Source organism: Lycium ferocissimum, chromosome 1 (assembly GCF_029784015.1).
Source record: "Lycium ferocissimum isolate CSIRO_LF1 chromosome 1, AGI_CSIRO_Lferr_CH_V1, whole genome shotgun sequence".
Taxonomy (NCBI): domain Eukaryota; kingdom Viridiplantae; phylum Streptophyta; class Magnoliopsida; order Solanales; family Solanaceae; genus Lycium; species Lycium ferocissimum.
Window position 1 is genome coordinate 5,335,636 of NC_081342.1, and position 22,573 is coordinate 5,358,208.

The 22,573-nt window shown below is 34.2% G+C and overlaps 1 protein-coding gene and 1 pseudogene across 1 annotated transcript; both read left to right on the forward strand.

Moving 5' to 3' along the window:
* Positions 1-4,779: 4,779 nt before the first annotated feature.
* LOC132061322 (1-aminocyclopropane-1-carboxylate oxidase homolog 12-like) lies at positions 4,780-6,856 on the forward strand. The gene is made up of 4 exons (XM_059454165.1): positions 4,780-4,838; positions 4,942-5,463; positions 5,726-6,047; positions 6,553-6,856. Exons 1-4 carry the CDS (start codon positions 4,780-4,782, stop codon positions 6,814-6,816), a joined length of 1,167 nt encoding a protein of 388 aa, XP_059310148.1. The 3' UTR covers positions 6,817-6,856.
* Positions 6,857-7,433: 577 nt separating this feature from the next.
* On the forward strand, positions 7,434-10,576 carry LOC132068054 (deacetoxyvindoline 4-hydroxylase-like; annotated as a pseudogene).
* The last annotated feature ends 11,997 nt before the right edge of the window (positions 10,577-22,573 follow it).

Sequence of the window (22,573 nt, forward strand, 5' to 3'; positions counted from 1 at the left end):
AAACTCTCTTTTATCCTCACTTTATCAAGGACTCTCCAATATTTTTCACACATCACAAGGTTAGGATGACTAGCTATTTATAGTTAACAACATCATCCTTGAATTGAATTGGATAAGAGTGGGTAGTAATGTGAGTAAATAATAGGAGAATTGTGGCTTAGAGGTTACATAAATTACAAGATTAAAGAGGATGAATGTGGGTAAATAAATGAGTTAGTGGGAAGATGAAAGTAAGGCCACATTCAGCCAACATTCTGCCATAACCGAATGTTGATAATGTGGAACTTTAATTTGACAATTTGTAATATTAAAATGCTCAAATATCCTACAATCCCCCACTCATTTTAATAATAAACAAGAGAATTATCCCCAACTTAGTTGAAGAAGATTATTATGCATAATGAAGGTGTGCTCTGCATTGAACCTCCACTTAGTAAAACAGCAATCTCTACTCCAGAGTCAGTAGTGTGCTCCGCATTAAACTATGACTGTTTAGGGGAAATAAAGTATTACTGCTTACAAATAATAATCAAGGTGTTGACATAAGCTTTAACAGCCAGCACATTACGGCCTGGTGCTATCTCGGTTTCGTGAGTGCTTCTGAGAACAAGCCTAATTCTCATAGGAAGCAGCCCACTTCCATACTCACATAGGTGAAATTCTGTCAAATGTGCCCCTGTAAATTTAACAATAGTTTATCCCTTTACACCGACAAAAAACGTGAAAACCACATGGCTATGAACCCCACATAGACAGATTCTTTACCCACCACGTTAAACCCCACCCACCACATTAAATAGCCATTTTTGACTTTAAATAAGAACTAACCTTGATGAGCTATTCCTTTAATCCTTCAAAAAAAAAAGTTGGAAAGTCACATTTGTTTGCTTGAAATCGATTGTTGGAAGAAGAGCAGAGGAGATGAGTTAGATTAGGGCTTTAATCATTATAATATAATGGAAGAGGGGCAAGGAAATAGGTATAGGATGGGTGGGTCGGTCAACGGGTCGGGTTTGATTTAATTAGGATTTATTTTGGCTGGTTTTCATTTAAATGACGTGGACCAATAAATTTTTGCCACGTGGCATCTTTGGTATTTTAAAACCACCGTTAGTGAATAATGGCATGGATGAGCCATTTTGATAACGGCAATGACATATTTGAGCCAAACTTTCAACGAGTGGCATAAATGAACTATTTCTGATAGTTTGATGGCATATTTGAGCCTTTTCCGTATATATTATAGTACTTTACAGAAACAAAACCCTTAAAAGAGAGATCATCAAATAAATTACTAAAAGTGTTTAGGTAGATTGAAGAGATAACTGTACAAGGGAAGATTTGGTATTTTAGTACATCAAAATATTACTTTAGTCATATAAAAAGTTAGCTTGACTCACTTCTCCAAGTGAGAGCTCTTGATAACTTGTTTTGATGGAGACCGTCCCTTTTCCTTTTGCAGGAATAAAATCCACCATCCAGGGATTGAATCCCCATCTTTGTTATGGTACCATATACATTTCTACCACTATACCTTTGGTGCTTGTTGGTTTAAGACTTTGAATTTTTTATTTATATTCTTCAAGTCCATTTTTTCAAGAAAAAAATCGACCTCAGGAGGTCGGTTTTCACTTTCTCGGTTTTTGGCGTAGGTCGGTTTCTTTAAAAAAAAATTATTTTTTTGCAAAAATTGTTCTCTGGGTGTCAGTTTTTTCTAACTTCCTTGGGAGGACGGTTTTTTAGGTCGTTTTTTTATGGCTTTTAGTAATGACAACTCTTAAAAAAATATGTCATATGTCATGTGGTTTGTACAACAACTGTCAATCATCCATAAATTAGACTTCTTGGTTGAAAAATATGTTGCCACAAATAAGTGATCTTCTTCTTCATTGGCGATTGGGGTATTTGTTTCATATTTTTGAGATTTGCTTTTTAAAATCTCAACTTCATGACCAAGCTGGTTGTAGATCTTGCATTATGCATCGTCTGATGGAGGATGATCTTTTTTGCCAAAGTGTTGATAAGGTGGGAAATTTTTCTTTGAATTATTATCCTTGCTTTGATTCTCGTGGTTAGCTGTCAAGGCTCCTTCAATCATACCATGCCTGATAAGTCTCATTTGCTCTTGTGCTTGCAATGTATTTAACAATTATGCCAAGGTAATCCTGGACAAATCTTTTATGTTTTTCAAGGTAGTTATGGATACTTCAAAGCTTCCAGGCACTGTAAGCAATTCTTGAATATTTAAATTTAGTACCAACCAATCTTACCTTGTTAACATGCCAAGAAGCTGATCTGAGTACTCTTTGACTAACTCAGATTCCTTCATCTTCTTCAACTTGAATTCCCTTATTAAATTCAACACCATGCCTCATATTCTTTCATCTCTTGTATATTCTTTCTTCAGATATTCCCAATTTTTTTTTTTTTTTTGCTGATTTGAGAGCCATAATTCTCGTATGCAGACACACCAACAAACAAAGTTGTTTTCACTTTTGATTTATGGTTTTCTTTTCTTTTGGCATTTGATCTAAAACACAGTGGGATTATTGGGGAGCGACAGAAAATCATAATCCTCTTCCACAGCCTTAGATTCCAAAGATCTAAAGCCTCAAGATAAGTATCCATTCTTACAACCCAGAAATGATAAGTTTCACCATCAAAGACAGATGAACTATTTAGGAAAAGCCGGTTTAATTTCAATCTCCATGCCATTCACATATCCCTTGAGAAGATATGCTCTTGATACCAATTATTGATTTTTAACAAAGAAACTTAGGGAAATGACAAAGAAAGGCTAAGAGAAAAATAATGGTTACGCAGTCAAAGGAAACTATTTTATTTAGCTTTAATTTGTTGAGCTCTCCATTTATAGAAAACTTGCAGTAAAAAGATGATCATTATCCTAGCCTAGAATATATCCACAAAATCATATCTTCAACTAACTAATTACTAGAAAATAAGAATAGCTGGCTAACAAATGTTTAACTAAAATTTATTCAAAATACTGAAATACTGTCCCATAATAAGTGTCACCAGAGACAAAAAAAAAAAATTGTCCCATAGTAAGTGTCACCTTAGGAAATCAAGACATAAGTTGGCTATTTTTTTCAATTTTACCCTTAGACAAACACTGACAAGTTAAAGTTTTAGATGATTGGAAAAGCCACATAGTAACTTGGTATTGTTGAATTCCCAATGTCAAAATGTTTATTACTTGTGTATGCTTTAATCAAGAGGAAAACGTAATTTATTTTTATTATAGAGGGTAATTTGGCAAACTTTACATTGCATTATTGGTTTCTTAATATGCGTGTTTTTTACTAAGGTGACACTTTTTATGGGACGGAGAGAGTAGTAAAATAATGTTACAGTCCAAACGCATGATTCTAACAAACTTAATGCACAACATTGATAATATATACACTATTATACCTACCGATCACAGCAGGAAAATATTCTTGTCAGTTATCAGTTGTCACTTGCATGGACTTTAGAAAATATATACACTCTATTATACTGATCACAGCAGGAAATTATTCTTGTCAAATTAATGGAGTAGATGAAATTTGGTCTATTACAACAAATGTGTCTTTTTCTAGCCTTACGTACTGGCTTGGATAGTAGTTATGCAAGTTTAATTATTCAAATCCATCGTGATTGGCATTTCACGGGGGTTCACTTACTCAATTTTTTTTTTTTTAAAAAAAAAAAAATTACTTTATGTATAAACTTTGTATCTAGAAAATGATATAGCATTGATAATGTACATATCCAAATAATTTAAATTGGGTTTACTGCTTTATGTGAACACGTGTACTTCAACGTGTACCGCAAACACGTGTATCTACATACTGGTTCTCAACTTAAAAAACCAAAATGGTCATCAGCGAATTGACTAATTCCATCAATTTCTTCTTCTACAATTCTCCCCCAAAAATTGTTGCTTCCTGTTTGCTCCGGAATCTTTTGTGTGACATTAAAGGCTAAGTGATGTAACGTTTATGGTCACTCACGTACAGATTCATCTGAGGCCCAACTATATGAGATTTGCTTTATTTTTTCCATTCTTCTTTTACGATTTGAGGTTTGAAATTGCTACTTCTGCTAATTCTTAATATGCGTGTTTTTGTAGATGTTGCTATACATTAAACATGACAAATAGTCTTTGTATTCAACTTCTTTACTAAAATACTTAGCTAAACTAGAAGACAGGTCGGACTTCCTACAAGTTGAATGTCTTGTTTATTCCTCTTTGGTCCCTACTTGGCATCATCTTCACTCATTATTTTAGGTTATGTTTCTCGTACCCTTCAAAAAATATTATCGAGTGTGTGTCAGATCCTCCAAAAGCTATGCATTTTTGGAGGATCAGACAAGGGAGTGGCGATATTTTTGAAGGGTCCAAGCCAACATAGATTTTAGGTCAACGTTTTTCTTTAAATCATGGAAATAACAAATTTCTGAATTTGTTTAATTGATATTTCATATAGCAAACACCAATTATTATTGTGGATATTTGCAGGTTTGGTCCTTGGAGAGCCTTTGGCCCAAGTCACGAAATATTCATTTTGCTGAAGGAAACTCTACATCATGAACCTCCAAACTTCTGCTTCTCATAGGTAAAAGCTTGTTAATCTAAACTCTTTCAACTAACAAAAAATCTTTTTGATCTCTATATTTATGTCTGCTTTGAGAATTATTGTAATTTATTGAATCCCACTAGTTAATGGCTTAAAAACTCCCTTCGTAGTACTTGTTTTGTATTCTATGCGTACTATGGTTATTCAACTTTTATTAATTCATCTTACAATAAAGAAATATACTACTAGCAAGATGTAATTGTGTTAGTGTACTTGAGTTGCATTTTCATTGACATAATCTTGTTATACTATACTGACTTTTTCATCATTTACTTCTTTGTTCGACCATAACCATTAGCAAAGATGAGGAAGAAGCAACATCTGATTATGATCGATTATTGGAACTCAAGGCGTTTGATGACACAAAAGCAGGGGTCAAGGGTCTTGTAGATGCTGGGGTAACAAAAATTCCGCATATGTTTGTTCATGATCAAGTCAAAATTGATCAGGAGTTGAGCTATGAGACTTTAAAATTGAAGGTTCCCATAATAAACTTTGAAGACATTGACAAGGATTCAGCTCGGCGTGCTGAAATCATCAAAGAAATTACATATGCCTATGAAAAATGGGGCTTCTTTCAGATAGTCAATCATGGAATTCCAGGACGAGTTATTGATCAAATGATAGATGGTGTGCGCATATTTTTTGAGCAGGATCTTGAAGTAAAGAGACAGTTTTATTCACGTGATTTCACGAAGAAGTTTATACATAACTCAAACTTTGATCTTTACTCAGCACCAGCATCTAATTGGAGGGATACCTTTTCCTGTGTTGTGGCTCCTGATCGACCTGATCCTCAAGAAATACCTGTTGTATGCAGGTACTGTTGACTTTTTGTTTTCGTAGTCTTCTTGAGATGTAATAGAAAATCAACAAGGATTTACCTTATATAGACTAACAATGTAAAAATTTGTTATATTATCAGTATAGTTTAACATGTTATAATAAGTTGCTTTATTTTCAGATAACTAGTACTACAACTTATTGTGGACATCACTGTTATTATTTTCGGGTGATCTGAATGTGTAACATTATTTCAGACTGTCCGTGTATAATAGTTAATCTCAATCAAAAACATGCAGGGAAATTCTGATGGAACACTCCAAGTATGTAATGAAGCTGGGGCTGAGTCTATTTGAATTACTCTCAGAAGCTTTGGGGCTTGATCAAAATCACCTAAAAGACATGGAATGTGCAAAGGGGCTTTACCTTGTTTGTCATTATTATCCAGCTTGTCCTGAGCCCGAATTGACATTGGGCACTAGTCGCCATGCTGATAGTGGCTTCCTCACACTGCTAATTCAAGATCAAGTTGGTGGTCTTCAAGTCCTTCATGAAAATCAGTGGGTTGATGTCCCTCCACTTGATGGAGCTATAGTTGTTAACGTTGGAGATCTTCTACAGGTATGTGTTCCATTTCTCTAGGAATTCTTCTAGACGCTTTACCTTATTGTTAAGTGTCTCGTGTTGGCTGAGTCATTGAGAGATGAGCTTTTTATCTCCTTATGAGGTTCTATGCAATCATCACCTCATGAGTTAGTTCATAAGGTTGAGTTAAGACTTAAGGTCCATATTTTGTACATGGTATCAGCGCAAACTCATCCCAATTCTTGATTCACCTAATGTTAGAACCCAATGTTATGCTGTTCATGGTCCAGTCTTGGACGTGCGTGCCCACGTTGGTTAAGAGATGAGTTGTTTGTCTCTTTATATGATTCTGGGCAATCCTAGCTTCATAAAACTAGCTTTTGTGATTGAGTTAGATTGAAGTTGAAAGTCTATTTCCTTTAAACTTGTGAATGTGTCAAACTCTGTTCTGTAAGAATGGATTCATATGAAATGGAAAGTAAAGAAAAAAAAAATGCATGAATATATTAATTTGAATCTTGTTTTTGTTTCATGTTCTCAGCTTATTACAAATGACAAATTTAAAAGCGTCCAACACAGAGTTGTTGCCAAGAAAATTGGACCAAGAATTTCAGTAGCAAGTTTCTTCAGGACGCACCTCAATGAAGCTTCAACATCAAAAGTATGTGCCCCCATAAAGGAATTGCTATCAGATGAGAATCCTCAAATCTACAGAGAGACCACCATCAAGGAGTACCTAACACATTTCTACGAGAGAGGGCTTGATGGTACCTCTGCATTATCACATTTCAAGTTGCAGAAATGAAGCCTCGAGAACTACTTGTCATTGTTTTGATCATTTTTATAGAGAGTACTTTTTCACCCTTAAATGTGATCTTTAGAGCTTTTGAATGTAATAGGAAGAGGCAAGTGCCAGTATGCGCACAGAAGCGGATCCAGGATTTAAATTTTATGGGTTCAATTTATAGATTTTTAGCATTGAACCCATTATATTTTTAAAGTTAGGGATTCATATCTAGTATTTATTGCAATTTTAATAATTTTTTACATATAAATTTAGGCTCTGCGTCCAAAGTTTGGGGTTCAATTGAACCCCAACCTTATAGGCTACATACGCCTCTGTATGCGCACACGTCTGAAACAATGTTACAGTAATACTACTCAAATAATAAATATATGTGAGCTTATATGCAGGGCGTGGTGGTGCAAAAAAACATTTATATAATCGGTCGTTATAATGTAATTATAGGTAAATATCTATAACAACCATTAATTAATACACAAGTTCTGTGCTATTTACGGAAACATAAGCTCTCAGACTCCTGCTTTTCTGGTGTTTTGTGAGTCTCTGTAGAGGATTTAATATTGTTTATGTTTAGAGGTATTTTGTCCAAATATTAGTTACTTAAACTAATTAAAAAAGATACTAAGTTTCATTTGAATATGATATGTCGTCCGAAAGGACATTTCTATTTACGCGCAGTAGTTGACCTTAACTAACTCATCTGTTATAGCAAATTAGCCTTCTTGAAACTAAAAACAATTATATCAAGCACTGAGGAGTCTAAAGCTGAACTGACGATGAATTATGATCGATTGAATGAGAAAAAGGCTTTTGATAATTCAGAAGCCGGTGTGAAGGGGCTAGTTGATGCTGGAATAGTCGAGATTCCAAGAATTTTTATTAGGCCACCTGAGGAACTTCCTGAGGAGTTGAATCTGTGCAAGTTACAGGTTCCAGTGGTGTATCTCAGCGGCATAGAAATTCAAGATCAGCGTAAGAAGATTGTTGATGAAATAAGGGAAGCATCAGAGAAGTGGGGAATTTTCCAACTGATAAATCATGGGGTTCCTTCAAGTGTTTTGGAAGGAATGATTGATAGGACTCGTAAATTTCATGAGCAAGATGCTGAATTAAAGAAAGAGCACTATTCGTATATGAGAGCAATCTTTGTCTGAACCAATAACAGACTGCAAACTGGAGGGATACATTGTACATATCTAGGCTAGTTTCTGGTCATGTTTGACCTGAAGAATTACCAGCAGTTTGCAGATAAACTATATATTCTTCTTCACTTGAATTGCAATCCTATATCAGTCCTGTTTAATGCATACCGGGTGTAGAAATTTTTGAAATTAAAACTTCAGGTTGATTGATCAATGGTCTATGTTCTTTTCTAATTGAAATTGGTTAGGTGTTCCCTAAAGATCAGAACTATTGAGTTTTAGTGTGATTAATTTGTAGTTTCTTTATGTTCTTGGCTTCTCAGGAAATATAACCTGAGAAGCAGAGATGTTTACCTATTTAAGTGTTGCTCGCGACATAGATCCATTTGACAGACAACCCTCTTTTCCATATTAAGCTCAACACAACAGGCTGATTGATTCATAAAGATGTTCCGGTCAACTTTGCCCTCATGTAGTAAGTGATAGTGCTTGCTGAAATTTTTGAGTATTGGGAATTCTACACCATACATACGTGTTTATGCTTCAGTAAAGATTACAATTGTTTGACATGTTAGACTAGAATATCTTAAATTATGGTATTTTGTGACTTAGTAATCTCTGATGTTTTTCTTAATCATTAGGAAAACATCCCTCGAGTACATAAATCATGTCATCAAACTAGGGGAAATTCTTTTTGACTTACTATCAGAAGCTCTTGGGCTAAAATAAGACCACTTGAAAGCCATGGAATGTGCCAAAGGACAAACATTCGTATGCCATTACTACCCGGCATGCCCACAGCCAGAGCTAACTCTTGGTACCAATAAGCACACAGATCCTGATTTTCTGACCATTCTTGATAGAACCTATGAGTTTACACTTAATGAGTTCACAACCTGAAACTTCACCAAAACAGTTTAAGGGACCTGGTCCCTGAACTGTTTTCACAGATAATGACAGAAAGTGAGTAAGACAAGATATTTACGTGGAAAACTCCTTGCTCTAGGGGTTAAAAATCACGACCTACCCCAGTAGGATTTCCAACTTCACTAAACTGAGCAATATTCAGATTACAACCTATTGCAACTTAGGAATTAAACTATTAATTCCTCTCCCTTATAATAACCCGATTGTAAGCAACTCTTGACTATCTCTAGCCAAACAAAACTAATACACCTTGTCTACCTCTAGACAAGTGTACCACTCAGCTTAAGTAGGTAAGAATTTAAACTGATACACCTAGACTAACTCTAGCCTAGTGTACCACTCAAAAGGTTGTGAAGATAAACTTCTTACAAGCAGCCCTTGAAATTTCAAGCACCTACAAACAGCTTCTTAAAAGAGAAGAGTAGGTTTATAATTTATAGAACAAGGGAACAAAGACTCAACAACCTAAGGACTTGAAGCATCTTCAGTTCAAGGATCTGGTCCTTTGGCTTGCTGACGTTTTGTTCTTGAGAGCACCTAGAGAGGGGTGGCGGTTGCACTTGAGAGAAATATAATTTTCAGATTTGCAAGTGTTAGGTTAAACAATGCCAACATGAGGTTAAACAATGCCAACATGTTGTATATATAGGGGGCTAGAGAGGGGTGACGGCTGCACTTGAGAGAAATATAATTTTCAGATTTGCAAGTGTTAGGTTAAACAATGCCAACATGAGGTTAAACAATGCCAACATGTTGTATATATAGGGGGCTAAGTGAGGAACATGTGAGAAGCATGTGACCATGGATAGGGACCTTTCATCTTTTCATATTGGCCTTTAGCTACAGGTTTGACCTCCGAAGATATTGCACACAATGCTACTATAGTTCTGTAGGTCGAACGGCACACAACTTTTCAAACTAATAAATGTTTCGTACAGTGCCCAGGGGACCTGATCAAGGACCTGGTCCTTGACGTGTTTGTCAAATCATCAAAACAACAACATATCATAACTCATCAATTCTGCTTGAAGATCAAAGTGGCGGCCTGCTAGTCGTGCATAATAACCAATTGGTCGATGTTGAACCAATTGAACAAGGTCTGGTTGTTAATATTGGTGACCTTCTTCAGGTTTGCAACAAAACACACACTTGTTTGTCTCATTTATCTTCATATTTCACAAATTGTGACTTATCTCAATCTGATTTCCGTAACAGATCCTATCAAATGACAAGTTTGTAAGTGTAACTCATAGAGTTCTAGCAAATAAGGCAGGACCAAGGATGTCAGTGGCATGCTTCTTCAATGGAGGTTCTACACCTCCAAAGATGTATGGTCCAATCAAAGAGCTCATATCAGAAGAAAATCCTCCAATGTGTAAAGAATTTCTGGTGAGAGATTACACGGCTAGGTTTTTCTCCAGGCCGGTTAATATGCCCGATCTTGATCTTTTCAGAATGTGAAAAGTGACCGGGCACCATGTCGCCGAGCAGCAGCAAGAATCACCATAAACATTCAGAAAAACCTGTCAACATTTATACAGAAAAATGTAAAAGTTTGTGTAGTATAATGTTTACCAATTATGAACAGTGCTTTTCTTATTCTGAAAAAAAAAAAAAAAAAAAAAGAAGAGTGCTTTGTTATTCCGCAGTTTATTTTCAAATGAAAGCGATAAATATAAAGAACATATCATTGTGTATACTACATTTTTGTTCTTTTTGTTACCCCCTTCTCTGATACTCTGATGCAGTATCATCACATCATACTTCCACTCCCCTCTACTACTCACTTATAAACAAAAGAAAAAATAAGTGCAGATGGTAGAAAATGCAACTCTTGAGCTGTTAATCACTTTTTTCGAAACTAGAAAATAAAAACAGAATCTGTATATAAACCGGTACCGTAAATAGTAATGTTCACACAGAACTAAAACTTTATTCCAAGCCTACATATTTCACTCTGTGTCCTGAAGGGATTTAATAGCCAGAGCCGAGTGATGACGAGCGGGCTTGGCATCTTCCCAACTCTTTAAGCCAGTTATACCCAATAAATTCTTCTCCCCTCTCCAATGTGGGACAACATCCCTTCATTTCCCATATAGAACCCAACCCACAGGTCCACATGAGATGTACTAATAAAATAATACTCCCTCCGTTTCAATTTATGTGAACCTTTTCGGAGTTCGAGGGTCAAACTTTATAACTTTGACCTTAAATTTTGATATAGATTTTTCAAGTTTGTAAAAATAAAAATTTTATATTTAGCAACTACATAAAACGTACTATAAGTCATGATAATTTATAATTCAAATAATTTAGAAATAATGTAAGGAAAACATGGTCAAAGTACCACCTCGTAGACTCCCCAAATAGTAATAGGTTCACATAAATTGAAACAGAGCGAGTACAGTGCAAATAGGTAAGACCTATCAATATTGTGCAGCCTGTTTCTTTAACCTTCATCTTTTAATCTTCTTCTCCTTTGCTCTGCTAATTATACTTCTAGCCATGAAGCTCACCGGCACCTACTAACTTTTCCTGTCACTTTTCTTTGTTTTATATCAATAAAGTTACTTAACTATTCATTTGTTTCTTAAGAAACTTAGATAAAATGACTGGAAAAGGTTCTTTCTTCATTTCAAGTTGAAGAAATGAAGCTTGGAGAATCACTTGTGTTGGAGTCCCACATCATTTGTGGGAAGGGTTTTAGATCTCTTTATATGGTCTTAGGCAATCCTCTATCATGAGCCAGCTTTTGAGTTTGAATTAGGCCGAAGGTCCATTTCTTTAACAGCGTTCCATTGTTTGGATTATTTTTATGGTGCGTAAATGATGTTACAGTAATACTACTGAAGTAAGAAATATACATGAGCTTGTACGCAAGGCAATGATGCAAAAGATACAATCAATTGTTATAATGTAATTATAGGTAAATTTCTATAACAAATATCATATCATATATTATTAAAAGTGGGATGCCTCTAAGTTAAAAGTTAGATTACGAAAATGTCCTTTAAAAATTGATGTACTACCATTCTTCCTTAAACCCAAATAACCAAAACCTCTCTCCTCACGCACTAAAGATGCAAATTAAAGTCTCTGTATGTGAATTTAAATATATTTGAGTAGTGGGGTAATGAATTTATTGTAGGCATTAAATCTTTTAACTGCACAAATTTTATGCTTCCTATCTCTTTCTCATTCTTTGCTTCATTTAGCTTCCATCCGTTAGATTGCTTTTGATATTCTTTATCAAATTCTATAAATTGCATAGAACACTTCAAGTTACTCAATTAGTATATCCTTTTGTCTTTTGTCAGATAATTATCTATTCTAATTTTCTTTCTCTCACCACTGTCTGCAACAATTTGAGGTACGTTACTTTTTTACAATTTTTCCACTTTCTTTTCTTTAAACCTTTTATAAGTTATTACCATTATTTGACACACCTTTCAAGACTATTTTTTTTGAAAGAGTGAAATATCAGAATAATGGAACCAAAAATGGTGGATGGACTTTCGTAGGGAAGAAGAAGTCAAGAAGGTGATACATCTTAGATGTCTTGTATTGTAGAAGGCTTGATTTAAAATTTGAATTTATTTTCTTTAATTCGGTGTTGCATGTTCGTACAAAACACCTCGATGTTGACTTATACGACTCAATTAATATTTTCTGTCAAATTTACAGATGAAAGGTCTCATAAGTTTGAATCAGATAAAGGGTACGTATACCTGCAGCTATAATATATATAAATATGAAATTAATTTTCTTATGTCAATAATTATTAAGTTTCTCTATAACAAATAACTATTAACTCTTTTTGCAGGTGTACACCATGAAATTGATGACAATGATCTACTAGCTATCATAATAAAGACAAATATTAATCGAATTTCCGTACAACTTCTACAAAATAATACTTTTATTCGACAACAACTTTTTGATATGTATGCGGCTGTAAAAAGACGGAGATTACAATTTCTTAAAGAAAGGACACAAACTTTAAGACGTGAAGCATTTGTGACCATAAGTAGTATTGCTCATATGCACATTTAAATTATGTTATTGAAATATTTGATAAGTTGAATATTTGATATATTAAAAAAATTGCATAAGAAAAGGTTATACAATTTGTTGATTGTGTACAACTAAAGACTATAGTATTAGTGAGAAAACAATGCTAAAAAACTTTTCTTCTCTCTCTTGAAAATGAAGGGTATCATTTCAACTTCACTTGATAGTAACTTCCTGAAATTGGATGAAGGGGATTATATTGTAATTAAAGTGCATTGAAATTAGAAAATAGGATTGTAATTAAAGTGAATGCCATCTTTGATATAATGATGCTTTATTGTAACCACGTCTCTCTCAGTCTCTTGACATTCTGATACTTCATATTGTAACTGATCAATAAATTCATGCTCATATTTATGGTCCCTATTACTTAAGATCAATTATAACATACATTGATCTTATACTATATAAGAAAATGTGCTCAAGTTTACGTGCAGCCATGGATGTCATTACAATTTTGTTATTTGCTTCAATTCTAAGAGTTCACACTAATCATTATATTTTCTTTCCAGTTCTTCTAGATTGCTAATGTTAAGCTTTACTTGCGTATCTTCACCAAAAATGATAAATACTGCTCATTGGAATTTACCACATGCAGGGCATCTACTTTTTCTTTTAATTCGGATACTTAGACGGGTTAATTTTAGTTCATGTTCATCTTTTTTTCCCTTTTTGATCTTTAATTTGTTCGCTTTACATTATTTTATCCTCTTTTTTTACGGGTGTGGTTAGTAGAGATGTGCTATTACTTTTGAACTAATTCTTGAGCTAACGTATATAGAGCTATGGAAGAGAGTCGACGATATTGAAGAGTTGCTGACTCCTCATCGAAACGACATAAGAAGGATGTCGTGGATTGTGCAAAGATATGGATCTTCTAGCCAGCTCATTTTGGTCATTCTTTAGATTGTAAATTTATTCTCAGCCAAGAGATTTTAACACTTCTGCTTTCTTATTCTTGGTCCATAGCTCCTTTGTTTTCGCCCTAACCCCCTTACCCCCTTCCTCTTGATTGTTAGAGATGTAGTTGTTGTTGTTGTTGTTTTAATTTAGAGATCCTTTGCTATCCTTATTCCTTTAACAGGGTTCTCAAATGAAGGATAGCTGGAAAAGTTAAAAAAAATATTACCATAACTAAAACAACGTGATGACCATAGTTGCCACGGGTAAAATGATGAGGCATCATAAATTAAAAAATTAAATAGGCAAGTATATGTTCAGCTTATAAGCAAGTACAAATTTAGAATTTTACCTTAGTAATTGTTCCTATTGTAAGCAAATACTCAAAGTAAAAGAAAACGGTCAAAAAAAATTCTAAGACCTAAAAGGGATCGAGATAAAATAAAAAATAGCTAACATCATTAATGTCTGAGTCCAAATCATTTTTTCAATAACTATCTTGCTTTCTGTTTAATAAATTATATAATACTGGATTTTATGAACATTTGATTAGATAAGCATATTGGGTGTCACTATATTAAAAGGCTCATCCCAATTCAACATTGATTTTAGAAAGCTGGGGACTATCGAGAATTTGAGTAGCGAAGGTCATGGTTTCTTGATATACATTGGTATAAAATTCTTCTTTTTTATGTAGAGCACAAAACCTTGTATGAGCCTCGGAGATAGTAGTTGCCAAGAAACTCTTTAAAAATTAAGATTGTTCGTGCAGTGCTAATATTAAAGCGTAAAATCATTTCACAATAAAGAAATTATCATGATAAGAAAATTATGATTCATTAGTTTGAGCTTACATATTTTCCTTCAAATTTCGTCTAACTTATGTCACACATTTTAATATTATTTCTATCATTTGAAAACGTTTATACTAATTAGCATGGAATACACGTGCAACGCATGTGCCAAGAAACTATTTATACTGAAAGTGGGAAGCTCCTATCTTCAAAGTTAGATTACGGTTTTGCCCCTGCACTAAATTAAAATCTAATTAAATAGTACTAATATTATTTTGACCCTATACTAAATTAAAATCTAGTTAATTATATAATTAAATGGTATAATTTAATTACATAAAGGTGGATTAGAAGTTGCACTTAATTTCTCCATACTTAATTCCCCAAAACCAAAAGTTGTAACCTCTCCATAAATATTTTACTGCATTTGTTTAACTTTTCCTTCTTAATTTACTACTACTCCTCTTTACCCGTTAGGCCGTTACAGATTCTACCTTCAATTTTTTTTTTTTAAATTATATTTTTATTACATAGGGATAGGGGAAGGGGAAATGGAGGAGGGGGTTACAATGTGGGAATTCGAACCCTCACCAACAAGGTGAAAGTTCATGTAGCCAAAATTATCTTTACCTCTTCTGTTTTTTTTTTTTTGGTCATATTTTCTCTTCCTTATGCTTAGTTTCCCAAAAGTTTTAAATACACCTCTAAATATTTGGTTCTTTTCTTCTTCCCTTATTTAATTAGGTCTTTAACTCTTTATATATTCCAAGAAAAGTTATATGGTGCTTGCTGCTTGACTATCTATAAAGGTAATCAAAATCCCCCATATCGTGGTATGGTTCCCTTCCTATAGTTCACGGTGATCACCTATGTTCTTTTATACTTCTTGATTTTTTTTTATTTTTTTTTTGTTATCCTGAATTGTAATGGCTTCCTTTATGTTCTTTTTGTTCAGTGAAAGAAGAGTACCAACTACCAAGTAGAAGTTTCAAGATTTGATTGATGACTTCTAAAGATTTCGTCTACTTATCAAGGTACTACTTTATTTAATTTTACCTATTTATATGTTTTTGAAATAAAATATGAATTGATTGAGAAGTTTCACAAGAGCCCTATTAAAAGGTGCTATTTTTTTAATCTTTACATATTTTTATATTTTTGAGATATTCCAGACATTCAAAACTAGAAGACTACGTTCAATATTGCTTCTCAAATTTCTGTCAATATACAATTGGTATATTGACTAATGTATTAAAAAAAAGTAATGTAAGACGAAAGAAAAATGAGTGTAAGTGAGATCTCAAACCACATGCTTTCGACGGAAATTTATGTATGTAGTACTAATTTACTAATATACTTTGAATAAGATTCTGATTAGACTGTGCATATAAACAACATCCTTCTTCAAACTTTCAAATTACCAGCATAAGCAATGTTGTAAGGACCTAGGTTTGTGTTTTTGTTCTAAATCCATAAGGACATAAAGAAAATGATGACAATTCATTTGATCATAGATTTATTCACTTGATTTCCCGCGAAATTTTTATTACCTTTAATTTTATATTTTATAATATCGGTATTTTTGTAGCATTACTCCATTTGTATCCTCTATATTGGGATTGTTTACAAAAACTTAAACGTTTCATTTCGTTTTTTCTCTATATATTTTAATTATTTTTTTCATTATTATTTATTTATTTATTGTAAATAAGGCACTTAGTTCGTATGTTTATATTATCAGGTCTTAAAGAAGTCATGGCACAACTCTATTTACCTTTTTTTCCCTCATTTGTTTTTGCATTTTTATTTGTTTTTAATACATTATTACAAAAAGGTCTAAAGTAACTAATACAATATGAGAGAAAGAAACAAGAAACTTTATAATGTCGTAAAGGCTAATAATTAAGGTAAACATGTTTGTAATATCAACATTTGACACGATTATCTTATTTTCCTCTTTCTAGGTTATGAACGCAAACATGCATCTTGATCAAGTTGGTGGAAGATATTGACTCCTTCAAGAATATTCATCCATTAATTTTTCGGCTTAATTTTTTCAAAATGAACTGATATGACATATTCAAATGACCTTAGAACCAGTTAGTGTATTGTATTATATTGTGTTGTGTTCAATCAACTTGAGAACCGTTCACCTATTTATTGCAGTTACACATGTAGTTATGTGTATTTTTTCGTTTGTCAAACTTTTGAAATTACTATGCATCCATTCAGTTGTATTTTTCCTTCAAAATTTTCAATTAATTATTATTTACCGCTTTGCTCATATTTACATAAACTATATGTCATTGAAAGATAAGACAACTATCAAGTTGAAAATCTGGTCTGACAATAATATATTAAATAGTTGTTTAAACATTCAATTATCTTACGGTCAAATGACCTCACCATTCATCAATTTGAGCTTGTATTTTCCCCTTTAAACTTGGTGTAACTCATCACAATCATATTTTAATAGTATTTGTATTGTTTAAAAAAGTTTTCAACATCAGCGTAGGTTACACGTGCAACACACGTGTCCAAGAAGTAGTTATTTAATAACCTAGTAGACTAGTTTAAATGATAATATACCTACTATCAAGGTCAAACTACATCTATAGTATAAAAGTTTTTTATACTGTTTTGGTGTATATATAACTTAAATCCAATATATTATTCTGAATATGAAGTGCTTTATACACCACGTAGTTTGTTCGTTTATCTCTGTTCACTAAATAGTTGGTTCGTTATTAATCTTTGTTCTATTGTATGACATGGATTTTATTTAGAAAAAGGATATTATGAAGGAAAATGTGAAAATTAAAATCGAGGTATCTAGTTACACCTCGTAAGTTTCCGCGACGTCGTAAGCAAACTAACGTGAGTCCAGAGAGGCTATGATATCCCTATAAGGTTAAGGAAGACTTTTAATAAGTGTTAGACAAGTATTTAAATGTTTTGGGATCAAGCGAATCGAAGAAATTAGGTTTGTTGAAAATTTGGAAAAACTTGGCAGAATTTTGGATAGTATTTTTGATCCAACTTCAAAGAGGCATATCTCCTAGAATATGAGGAGTTACGGAATCCATAACCTATGTAAATTGAAGTTCAGCGAGTCTCCTTTCCAATGCAACTGACAGATCGCATTTTTGTGAAGTACGGGGTAAAGTAAGGACCCGTACAAAAATGTACGTCCCGTACATTTTGGGCGTACTTTGCATAAATTTTCAGAAAGTTACAATTTTTACCTCCAAAGTACGGGATGAACAGTATCAAGTACTTTGAAGTACGGGATGAACAGTAACCCGTACTTTGACCGAAATTTCCAGAAATTTGAATCGGTAGAATTTTTTTTTTCTAAGCCTATAAATAGATGTTCCACGACCTAGGCTTCATTTTTTCACCCAAAATAAATCCCTAAAATCTCTCTAAGCTCCCTCTAACATTCATAATGACCCCAAATCAAATCAAGAAAGGATCAAACTCCTAAATCCTCAACTAGTTCATAAAAAGGTGCTTGTTCTTGTTTCTACATGGAGTTGTGGTAAACTTGGCCTTGAAACAAATTGTGTGAGTTGAAGTCTTCAAATACAAGGTATGTTCTTCATCTTATTGCTTATGTTGAGTTGATTTGGAGGTTTAGTAAGTCTTAAAGTCAAGAGAATGGTGATAGAGAAGTCATGAGGTATTAAGTTGAAGTTGATGACTATGGGTTGATTTTTAAAGAGAGTTGTGGATTGATTTAAGTTTAATTTGAATATAATCTCTTGGCTATGGTATTGTTGATGTTGTTGTTGTGTTTGGGCGTTGTCTTGAGATTTGGAGCAAGTAAGTGGTATAGGGGAAATGCTGTCCGAATTTCGTTAGCTCGTTTATTAGTCTAGTTTGACCTTATAAGTGTTGCAATGACTTACCCGAAGTGTGAATCATCTTGAATGTAGATTTACGAGCTCGGGAGGATAAGCGTTGAGTAGTTAAGGAGATGACGAGGTATGTTAAGGTCAACCCTTTCTTTCTAAAGGCATGATTCCCTTATTGTGAACCCATATATGATATCCATAATGTCCTATTTCCTAGAATTGCTAAAAACTCATAATTCTCAAGGTTCCTATGGTATTGTTGATAAAAATTCCCTATGATGATGATGATGATGATTCCATTTCTAAAGATACCAAAACTTATAGCTCTTGATGTTCTCGTGATATTATTGAGCTTGTTCCATGATTATTGATTTTATTCATTGGTGTTGATCTCATCTTATAATAATTGTTCTTTCAAGGTGAGATATAGCGATGATGATGATTCCATAATAGAAATCGGAGGTTTACCGACCTTACGTCACTCCGATAGAGTAGTAACATTTCATTTGGGCTCGCATGCATGCTTTATATATATGTAGCACTGCAATGGGTACGTTATGATGTTACCCCTGACGCGGGATGCCCCGGACGCGGGATGATATGATAGATGGACGGGGTTGCACGTTCCGCAGCAATATATATATATATGTATATATGAATTTTTTTTTTTTAAAAGCTAAGTATGCATGACATCCGCCTCAAGAGGCAATTAGATGTACAGGTTATCTCTCTTACCTTATGTTTCGACATATTTTTATCATGTTGTTATTCATGCCTTACATACTCAGTACATTATTCGTACTGACTTCCTTTTCTTGTGGACGCTGCGTTCATGCCCGCAGGTAAGCAGGGAGACGGATCAGATCCTTAGGTGCTTCATCAGCGATTTCTCAGGAGCGCTCCATTTGCTTCGGAGCTGCAGTCTAGTGGTATTGTTCTTTTGAGTACATATTTGGGCATGACGGGGGCCTGTCCCGTCTTTATGATTTCATGCACTCTATGTAGAGGCTTAGACATATGTATATAGTTAGATATTCTATAACCTCATCGGTTCATATTTTAGTGTATCATTTTTGGCAGCCTTGCCGGCTTGTGCATATGGGCTTAGTTGAGGATTATTATATAGTTGTGCATTTTTCTTTTAGACACAGATTATGATAGTTATGAGTTATCTTTGTGGTCCACCTAGATATAATTATGAGATGTATGAGAAGAGGTTCTCGAAAGGTTAGCTCCAGGTGCCCGTCATGGCCCTCTAGTTGGGGCGTGACATATCTACTGTAAGTTGTTGCGCATAGGAACTTCCAAAAACATTTTCACTTTAATATGAACATTAGTATTTTTGCCTCACTGAGCTATTTATTTTAGGGCAAAAGATAGTGGAATCCTCTAATATTTTTAGGTCTCAAAGAAAAATATAAAATAACTTTAATTTAGGGCACTAATTACTGAACTCTTGGTCCAACTTCTCACAGTGCTTTTGATTAACTTTTATCAATTAATAATTCTTTTAGGTAAAACATCAGAATCATCCTTGAGGTTTTTGATTTCTACATATACTGTTATACCCCGCACTTTCAGAGCATGAGCATGCCACGTATTTCACCGTAGTAACGGAGTATTAGAAACGTACCATGAAGTTTTGGAAGGTACAAGCCATGCGAAGTACGTAACAATGAAGTAAAGGATGAATTACGATTTCGTAAGTCGTAACCGGGAAGGATAATCTTGAAACACAAGGACATGACCATTATCAAGCATGACTAGTGATAAATATCATGCAGGGGGAGTTGTGGAAGATTCCAGGACCAAGCCCTACGAGTGAAGGATGTATATTTAATGAGAGAAGGATGTATATAAGGTATACCGGAAGGTTTTATACGGAAATGAGTGGAAGAAATGGAGTTGTACGACTTTAGAGAAAGGATGGGTGAAGTTTTGTGTGAAAATTTTGGTCCAACTTGGGAGACGAATATCTCTTGGCATATGAATTGTTTTGAAGTGAAACAAAAGCCTAAAATGAAGTTCGTCGAGTCTAGTTTCCAACGCAACAAACCGCTCATCAATAGGACATCGAAGTAGAGAATTATGGACGTTACAAGTTCAGCTGACAGAGCAGAAATGCGTGCTACAGTACTACTACAGTGCTGCTACAGTAAAATGCTACAGTGAACCCGACCCGAATTTGACCCTTATATAAAGGGTAATAACCCCTTTTTTTCATCAGATTTTGCTAGAAAACTCCAGAAAATTTGAAGAGGGAGTGAGGGAAACAAAAAAGTAAGCAATTTTCAAGTGACGGAGTATTAATTGAAGCTCGGATAAACGCATAGATGTGATTCTAGTATGCTTTTGTGGTGGATTCAAGGTGGATATTGAAGATATCGCTGTTTTAACAAAAATAAGGTATGAATCTCTCCTTATTAATATTACTTTTGGTTTATTTACGAAGATAGAGTGATGAAATGGTTATATAATAAAGTTGTTGGTTGAGAAATTGGACAAACATCGCGTGGGATGTTTTATGGAATATTTTGGTATTGATGATGATGTTGTTGATGTTGCTGCTGTTGTAGTTGTTGTTTTGTTGGTATTGTGATTTCGGACTAGGCATATAAACAGGGGAGGTGCTGCCCGAATATCGGCAGACTATAAATGGATTTATTTGAAGGACTAAGACAAGCGTATAACGATGAGTCTAACAATTGTGTGAATCCTCTTAAATGTAGACTTGCGAGCTCGGACAAATAAGTGTAGATAATTGGAGGCTGAACAGGTATGTTAAGGCTCGTCCCTTTCTTTCAAAGGCATGATTCCTATGGTATGATTTCATAAATGTTTCCGTAACATTCTTGTTTTCAAAAGCTAAAAATCCATGGTTCTTAAAGCTTCTCATGATGTCGAGGATAAGAATGATTTTATGATGGTGACAACGATAATGATGATTTTGTGTTTCAAGAACTCAAGTTTATGATTTCGCAAAAGCTAGAAATTCATGATTCATAGAGTTCATGATTCAAATGCATGACTTCTTTCTTGATAATCCATAAATATTTTCCAAAATGTCCCTATTTTCCGAGTCAAAGATTTATGATTCTATAAGCTTTTATGACAACAACAACGGACATGTTTTTACAATATGAATGACGATGTTAAAGATGAGAATGTTTCTATGGTGATGATGATTTTAGTTCTAGAAATTCCAAAGCTTATGATGTTAATACTATTATGATATTATTGAGATTATTTCATGATTTTCTCGATTTTATTCATTGTTGTTGATCTCACCTTATAATAATTGTTCCTTGAGGTGAGATATAGCGATGATGATAATTCCATAATGAAAATCGGAGGTTACCAACCTTACGTCACTTCGAAGTAGTTATAGCTTTTATTTGGCTCTCATGTAAATTTATATATATATATATATATATATATATATATATATATATATATTTTACTACACCGAGCCGTGCTATAATCGGCGGGGTACGACACCTATTGTGCAACCACTGCTCAATTGGTATTACACACCGAGTCCCGAAAGGGCCGGGTACGTTACACACCGAGTCCCGAAAGGGCCGGGTACGTTACACACCGAGTCCCGAAAGGGCCGGGTACATTACACACCGAGTCCTAAAAAGGTCGGGTACGTTATGATGATGATATTATATATATGTATGTAAGAAAAAGTTTTTTTAAAAGCTGAGCATGCATGACATCCGCCTGATGAGGCATCCAGATGTACAAGTTATCTCTCTTATTCCATGTTACCTTCCATATCTATATTATGTTGTTATTCATGCCTTACATACTCAATACATTTTTTGTACTGACGTCCCTTCTTGTGGACGCTGCGCTCATGCCCGCAGGTAGGCAGGGAACCCGTAGGTGCTCTATCAGTTGATTCTCACGAGCACTCCACTTACTTCGGAGCTGCAGACTATTTGGTATTGTCCTTATGATCATCGTATTCTATGTAGAAGCTCGTAGATGTGTGAGTACAGTTAGATGTTTTATAGCCCCACCGGTTCATCGTATTTTATTTTGAGCTCTTGATACTTTA

Bases quoted from the DNA above. Each gene is read 5' to 3' on its own strand.
- LOC132061322 (XM_059454165.1), top strand. From the start codon at position 4,780: ATGGTTATTCAACTTTTATTAATTCATCTTACAATAAAGAAATATACT. The intron at 5,464-5,725 runs GTACTGTTGACT...AAAAACATGCAG, and splicing joins GAAATACCTGTTGTATGCAG to GGAAATTCTGATGGAACACT. The intron at 6,048-6,552 runs GTATGTGTTCCA...TCATGTTCTCAG, and splicing joins ACGTTGGAGATCTTCTACAG to CTTATTACAAATGACAAATT.